This window comes from Galeopterus variegatus, unplaced genomic scaffold, assembly GCF_000696425.1.
Source record: "Galeopterus variegatus unplaced genomic scaffold, G_variegatus-3.0.2 Scaffold7051, whole genome shotgun sequence".
Taxonomy (NCBI): Eukaryota; Metazoa; Chordata; class Mammalia; order Dermoptera; family Cynocephalidae; genus Galeopterus; species Galeopterus variegatus.
In genome coordinates this window covers 10,783-18,190 of record NW_007733162.1, presented here as the reverse complement: position 1 = coordinate 18,190, position 7,408 = coordinate 10,783, and the positions used below count along the sequence as shown (strand labels likewise).

At 53.6% G+C, this 7,408-nt stretch overlaps 1 protein-coding gene across 1 annotated transcript in view; it reads left to right on the top strand.

Moving 5' to 3' along the window:
• LOC103607027 (nuclear pore membrane glycoprotein 210-like) overlaps positions 1-7,208 on the top strand; it is a gene marked incomplete at its 3' end in the record, with an annotated part of 49,393 nt that extends 42,185 nt beyond the window's left edge. Inside the window, exons 12-15 of the mRNA XM_008591575.1 lie at positions 1,770-1,968; positions 5,423-5,624; positions 6,826-6,884; positions 7,063-7,208. Coding sequence (XP_008589797.1) covers positions 1,770-1,968; positions 5,423-5,624; positions 6,826-6,884; positions 7,063-7,208 — 606 coding nt within the window. The remainder of the gene's footprint in view (positions 1-1,769; positions 1,969-5,422; positions 5,625-6,825; positions 6,885-7,062) is intronic.
• Positions 7,209-7,408: the final 200 nt, after the last annotated feature.

Genomic DNA, 7,408 nt, shown 5'->3' with positions numbered 1-7,408 from the left:
CCCCCCCCCCCCGCCCAGGGCCAGGACAGGCTCAGGGAGGCTCGGGCGGGATTCTGCAGCAGCCCCTTGTCACCGGTCCTCAGGCTTCATCTGGAAACGCCCTGTAGCCCTGTGGTGTCTATGGGGTTGGTGAAGGGGGAGGGGCCGAGCCCCAGTCTTGCCCTGAGGAGCCCACAGCCGTGTCAGGGAGAGGGACAGGACGTCCCACAGCAGACAGTGATGGGAGCAGCAGAGCCAGTGTCCACAGAGCTGGGGTGACTGGAGGGGAGACCCAAGAACACGGAAGACATGAGATAATCAAAGAGCCTTTCTAGAAAATTCCCCAGACCTGAAAGATAAGAATCTCACATTGGAAGGGCCACCGAGTGTTGGGTTGTAAATCCCCAGCGAAAGGGAGCCCCAACTCCTGTTCCCTCACTCCTGTTCAGGTACAGCGGCTGTATCCTCTGCGCTGGTCCCCATGCCCACCTTTTGACCCTGAGTGCTGTGTTCTCTCTCACTTAGCAATGGTGGCAGGTCTAGGTGGTCACCTCAGCAGAACCTCTGCCAGCCCCACCTGCAGCCCCTGAGCTCAGACCCTACCTGACCCCTGCTCTGACCTCAACCCCTTTAGTACTTTATTTAGGGCAGAAATTGAAGCCTCATATTGGGCCAGTCACAGCCTTCTCTTACTTGGTTTGGGATACAGCTGGATAGGTTGTCACCGTCTTCTTATTGAGATCCACACAGATACACTCACATCTGTCTAAAGATGGGTCAAATTCTCATGTAGAGAAGTATTTGACAGAGACCCTTTGCCCCCACCTTCTCCCTCCTCCTCTCAATAAATGGCCAACTTTCACCCTGTTGCTTGGCCAGAGCCTGAGGCCGGTTCCTCCAGAGCTGCTTGTATGTGCTGGTGAGAGGCTGGCGTTGGGCTAGGATGCCTGGTTCCCACTCAGGCCCACTGTAGCTCGGGCAGTGACTTCCCTCCTCAGGCCAGTTCTTCCTTGGGTAAAGGAGGTGCGGAGGAGAATGTCCTTCACGAGGAGAGTGAGGAGGTGACCGGCAGTGTTCTAGAGCAGAAGCGGGAGTGGGGTGGGTTTTGTTTACGTGTTAGCTGCGGCTGCCTCCTTTCAGCCTCTGCAGCCACCTCATCCACACTCCATCAGCTGCACATTCAGAACGTACCTCAAACATCACTCGTTCCTACCCCCCACCACCCTGGTTCACCCTGCCGCCATCTCTTACAGGGATTTCCCAGCAGCCTCTTGGCTGCTGAGTTTTACAGACAGGCCACAGGGATGGGAACCTCTGAAGTGTGCCCTGCTCAGCCACATGCAAAACAATGTCCTGCCTACAGCCACAGGCCCTGCATTGACCGGCCCACTGCCTCTCAGACCCCATCACTTTTACTCCCTCTGCTCAGTACAGTGCAGCCACACTGGCCTCCTTTATATCCCTTCAATGTGCTGAGCTAGTATGTGCCTCAGGACCTTTGCACAGACCATCCCTTCATGGGGAATGTTTTTCCCCCAGACCTTTGCTGGGCTGCCTCTGATATAGCTTTCAGGTCTGAGCCCCTAGGTCATCTTCTCAGAGAGGCCTTCCCTGACAGCTGTGTCCCTGAATCACCCCAGTGCCCAGCACACACCATCCTCTCGCCCAGCCCAGTCTTCTCATGGCCATGTCCTCAGTGCCCAGCACACAGCAGCGCTTGGTAAATCTGAGCAGTGGACCCTCTCTCTCCCGTGCGGGCTGATGAGCCCAGGCCATGCTCCTTTCCCCAGGTGTGTGTGATCGAGCCCAGCAGCATGGAGTTCGCCCCGTGCCAGGTGGAGGCACGAGTGGGCCAGACCCTGGAGTTACCCCTGAGGATCAACGGTCTCATGCCCGGCGGGGCCAGTGAGGTGGTCACCCTGAGCGACTGCTCCCACTTTGACTTGGTGGTGGAGGTAGAGAACATGGGCGTGTTCCAGCCACTCCCAGGTAACCCAGCACTGCTGAGCAGATACCAGACAGTGGGATCGGGGCCACATCACCTGGGTTCTCAGCATAGACCACCCAGATTCCTAAATAGAGGGCCGAGGCAGCAGAGGGGCCACAACACAGGAGTGGCATTTGTCCTCTTAGCCCCATTAGCACTAGTCTGCTCTGAATCTTCCCTGCTGTGTGACCTTTGGCAAATCACTCACCTCTCTGAGCCTCAGTTTCCACATCTCTAAAATGAGTGTCATCTAAATAGAATCATGTGTCAAAGTGCCTATTTCAGTGCCTGGAACACAGTAGGTGTCAGACTAGGAGTTTTGGCGGGTCACAGAGTAGTACCTCCTCTGACATGCACCCCATCCCCCCGAGCACATTGATCTTTCTCTTCAGCATCCCCTGCAGGGCTTTGGTAGTGATATCGGTGGTGACACTGGTGGTCAGTTAATCGAGTGTCAACCCCGCCATGCGCGGGGTAAGCACTGTGCATGCCTGACCTCCTTTTGGACTTTGCAAGCACCATTGGAGAAGGAGCTGTTGTTGGGTCATGTGTCAGATGAAGAAACTAAGGCTGCATAGCTGCCCAGGGTCACAGGACGGCATGGGACAGGGCTGGGGTGCAGAGCTAGGAGTTCCAACACTAACCCTGGGGCTTTAGTCACTTGTGAGATGGGCCTCGAGGGGACTTGGCCTAGGCAGGGCAAGGATTCCTCTTCCATTCGCAGATGGAGAAAACCAAAGGCCTGGTGAGCACTTGAAAAGGGGTGAGATTTGGGCAGGACATTGGAAGTAACAGGACGGCATTTGGTGGGAGAGGGAGCTTGCGCCAGTGCCCAGAGATGGACAGGCCCTCATGCATACAGAATGTACTTGGAGCAGCAGAACCTGTCTCACCATAAACCTAAGTGTCCAGTCAGTGGGGAGCCACTGAAGGTGTTTGACCAGAGGAGTGATGTGGTCCTGGCAGAGTGTAGGAAGCTTGATTGGCAGAAGGGTTTGTAGAATCACCTGTGGTGCCAAGTGGCTTTGCACACTGCTGTAGTGGTGATTATGTAGAGAGCTGTTGCAATCTCGAGTGCGCTCTGAAAAATCCCTGAGTAACCGCATCCAGGAGAAACCAAGCCTATGTCTAAGGTGTCATCTGCGAGGTCACCATTTAGGCTGGAGGAAAGCAGCATTGCATGGGGAGAGGCCTGCTGGCAGCAGGAGATGAAGTACCCTATCTCTATCCTGGAGGGGGGTCTGTAGGGTGCAGCCCAGGCACGGGGTCAGGGCCTGGGAATAAAGTACAAGGTTTGTAATGCTACAGGCCTGATCTGAGCCACTTCATCCACTTATTGGCTGTGTGACGTTGGGCATGTTGCCCAGCCTCTCTGAGCCTTGGATTCTCCATCTATAAAATGGGAATAACAGCCCCTTGCTTTTTTGAGGGTTACAAATGAATACACCTCAGCACAGTACAGGGGCATTTTTCAAGGAATTTGAATCTGTAGACAGCAGCCAAGACAGATCCCGGGCATCAAAATTTCTCTGGAAAGTGCCTTAACTCTCCCGTGGTGTAGCGTGTTGTGGCTTTGTGTGGGCTTGTATGGGGGGGCTCAGTTTATATGAAAACTGACAATGTGCGCAGGAGAAAACTATGTATCTGAGAACCGTGGGCTCCTAGTCAGGGCAGAGAGATGCCATGGACTGTGGTTGTGGCTCTGAGGAAGGGGCTGCACCTGGTCTCTGGATAGCCCCGCCTCTCCCACAGCACCCTCTGGGTCAGTTGAGGGCTCCACCCTCTTCCTACTGGATTTGTACTCGGGGATCCCATTTCTACCTTGTCCTCATGGTTGACATCTTCTTGAAAGCCCCTTGGCTGTGGGCACCACTGTGAACCTCTCCATGGAGCCGCAGCCCCTTGAAGCTTAGCTGGACTCCCGCCTGGGATGGCAGACACCTCTGCTCTTGCTCCGTCCCGGTCCTTTCTCTGCTCGCTGACTTCATTGGCTGCTTTTGAGCTCCCTGTTTACTGAGCACCTACTAAGTGCCTTGCTCTGGGGGTTCCCTGGAAAACTAGAGAGGGAGACAGACAGATGGACATGGATGCTCCCTTCATGGTGCTTCTGGGCTGGCCAGACAGAGTTCACCCGGCTGTTCAGTGCCTGTGATAAATGCATGTGTGGGCAAGTAAGCACAGGGGCCACAAGCGCCATCCCACTCCTAGGCACCACCTGACAGACGCGCCTCAGCAAGTTCCCCAGGAGAGATACCCAGAAGACGGGTGGCTCAGCTGGTTGGGGGGATGTTTGGGAAGGTGCCGAGGGAAGTCTTAGCTCCACTGAGACCCAGAGGGAGCAGAAGGACACATCGCAACTCAGCAGGGTTGTGCATGTGTCAGAGCACGGGGAGGGGTCCTCTGAGACGTGTGCGTTTCACGGGGTGTAAACTGGACCTTGAACTGTAGGTGATCACATGAATACTAAAGCATTTAGAATGAAGGGACCCAATGTCTTCATCTCACTTGTAATTGCATAGAAAATAAAATCAATTGGTAGAGCGTGGAGGATGGTGTGCGATGAGAGAAACAAGCAAAGGGACACTGTGGCATCCAGGTGATGGGTAAGTGGTTCTCACCGAACAGTTGTTCCAACTTTCCTGTGTGTTTGAGGACTTTCATAATAAAATGTGATGAAAGCAAACGTGATGCCACTGCACGCCCACCAGAATGGCTCTTCTAGAAAAGAAGGAAACTGCCAAGGATGTATGGGCAGAGATGTAGAGCATCTACCGGTAGCAGTGTAAATTGCCACAACCATTTGGGGAGAGATATTTGGCAGTAACGACTAAATCTGAACAGATGCACGCCCTGTGGTCCAGCAGCCCCACTCCTAGGGAAACACCCAACAGAAATACTGAAATACCCCCAGCAAAAGCAAGGCTCACAGATGCTCCTAGCAGCACAGTGGATCAGAGCCCCAAACTGGAAGGAATTCAGCTGTTCGCATTAACATGGGTAAATCTATTGCTGTATATGCACACAATGGAATAATGTATAGAAATGTGGGTAAAGGATCTACAACATGCAGAACATGAGGAATCTCACTACAAGATTGAGTTGGGGAAGCCAGACACGAAAAAGTTTGCTCAGTGATTCCCTTTTAGATAAACTAAAAAAATAAGCAAAATTAAACCATGCTGTTAGAAGTCAGGGTAGTGGCTTTCCTTGGGGGAGGGGCTAGAGACTGGAAGGGTCTCCAGGAGATGCTGCGACGTGCTGGTAGTACTGTTTCTTGACTTGGGTACTGGGTCCAGGGTGTGTTCAGTATGTGTTGGTATGTGAATTATACTTCAATTTAGAAGACTTAAGTTAAAGAAAAACCCAGTTGTGAATCAAGCCCAGGATGAAAGACCGTCATGCCTGTCCTGCCAAAGGCAAGTTCACGGTGACCATTTGGGTCTCCTCTTTTTGCAGGGAGGCTTCTGCCGGGGTCTGAGCACTGCAGTGGCGTCAGGGTGAGAGCCGAGGCCCAGGGCTACACCATGCTCCTCGTGAGCTACAAACACGGTCACATCCACCTGAGTGCCAAGATCACCATCGCAGCCTACCTGCCCCTCAAGGTGAGCCCAGGCCCCTGCCCTTTGCCACCCCCTGCCCCACTCACTTCTTCCCTGATGTGAATTATTCGTTTGCTCTGACAAATTTGTGTTAAAGCCCTGACGGTTCAGGCATACCTGGCTGCAAGAGAAGTTGGGAAATATTCTAGCTGGGCAATTTACCACCCTATTAAAATGGGGTTCTTTCCCTAAGGAACAGGGAAGTGTGGAAATATGGAAGGCTGCTAGCAGTCATTGCTATAACCTGTATTTCCTAGTCCATCTATCAGTTCACTCCGTAGATAGTCCCTGGACACTTGGTTGGTGCCAGATCCAGGCCAGAGAGACAGGGATCTAGGGAGAAGTCCCACACCCTTTGCCCAGGGAGGCTGCCAATCTGTGGGGATGGCGGGCTCTGCAGCAATTGCAGTGAGCACAGTAGAGGTCATGACGAGTGCCAAGGGGGACAGGACATGGATGGACAAAGAAATTGGAGGGCCCAGGGGCAGCAAGCTTGGCTGGCAGGGCACTAGAAGGCCTGTGGTGTGTCTCCTATGGGAAGAGATACAAGTCCAGAGAGTCACTGGGTCAGATTGAGGAAGTCTGTGAGTGCCAGGTTAGGAGGTGGATGTTCTCATGTAGGTGTGAGCAGCAGGGGAAGGTCAGGGAAAGACCAGTGTCAGAGTCACATGCAAGGCCACCCTGGCTGGCAGGGAAGGGGAGTGCGTGTGTCTTTAGAGCACAAAGAAAGACCCTCTCCAGATCTTGTGAGTTCTGCTCTCCCCTCCCCACCACCCATACCTACACCCGATCTCTTCCGTCTGCTTAGCCATGGTGGATTCGTGCATGACTGTTCCCTAATTCCCTCCTGTATTAGGGTTCTCCAGATGGCATCACTAGGATGTATGGAAAGGGATTTATTCGGGGAATTGGCTCACACAATCAAGAATAGGCCAAGATAGCTGGGGACCCTGAGAAGCCAGCGGCATGGCTTAAGGCTGGTAGCATGGCTCAGTCCAAATCCAGAAGCCTCAGAACTAGGGAAGCCAACAGTGCAGCCCCCAGGAGGGCATTGGTGCAAGTCCCAGCATTCCAAAGCCAAAGTACCTGGAGTCTGATGTCCAAAGGCAGGAGGAGAAGTATCCCGCTCTGAAAGGGGGACAGAGAGCTAATCCCCTTCTCTGCCATCTGTTTCAGCCAGGGCCACACCGAGTGGGTGGAGCCTTCCTGGCCACACTGGGGGGGGCGAGAGCTAATCCCCTTCTCTGCCATCTGTTTCAGCCAGGGCCACACCGAGTGGGTGGAGCCTGCCCACACTGAGGGCGGGTCTTCCTCTCACGGTCCACTGACTCAGTCTTTTCTGGACACACCCTCACAGGCCACCCAGGANTACTTCAATTTAGAAGACTTAAGTTAAAGAAAAACCCAGTTGTGAATCAAGCCCAGGATGAAAGACCGTCATGCCTGTCCTGCCAAAGGCAAGTTCACGGTGACCATTTGGGTCTCCTCTTTTTGCAGGGAGGCTTCTGCCGGGGTCTGAGCACTGCAGTGGCGTCAGGGTGAGAGCCGAGGCCCAGGGCTACACCATGCTCCTCGTGAGCTACAAACACGGTCACATCCACCTGAGTGCCAAGATCACCATCGCAGCCTACCTGCCCCTCAAGGTGAGCCCAGGCCCCTGCCCTTTGCCACCCCCTGCCCCACTCACTTCTTCCCTGATGTGAATTATTCGTTTGCTCTGACAAATTTGTGTTAAAGCCCTGACGGTTCAGGCATACCTGGCTGCAAGAGAAGTTGGGAAATATTCTAGCTGGGCAATTTACCACCCTATTAAAATGGGGTTCTTTCCCTAAGGAACAGGGAA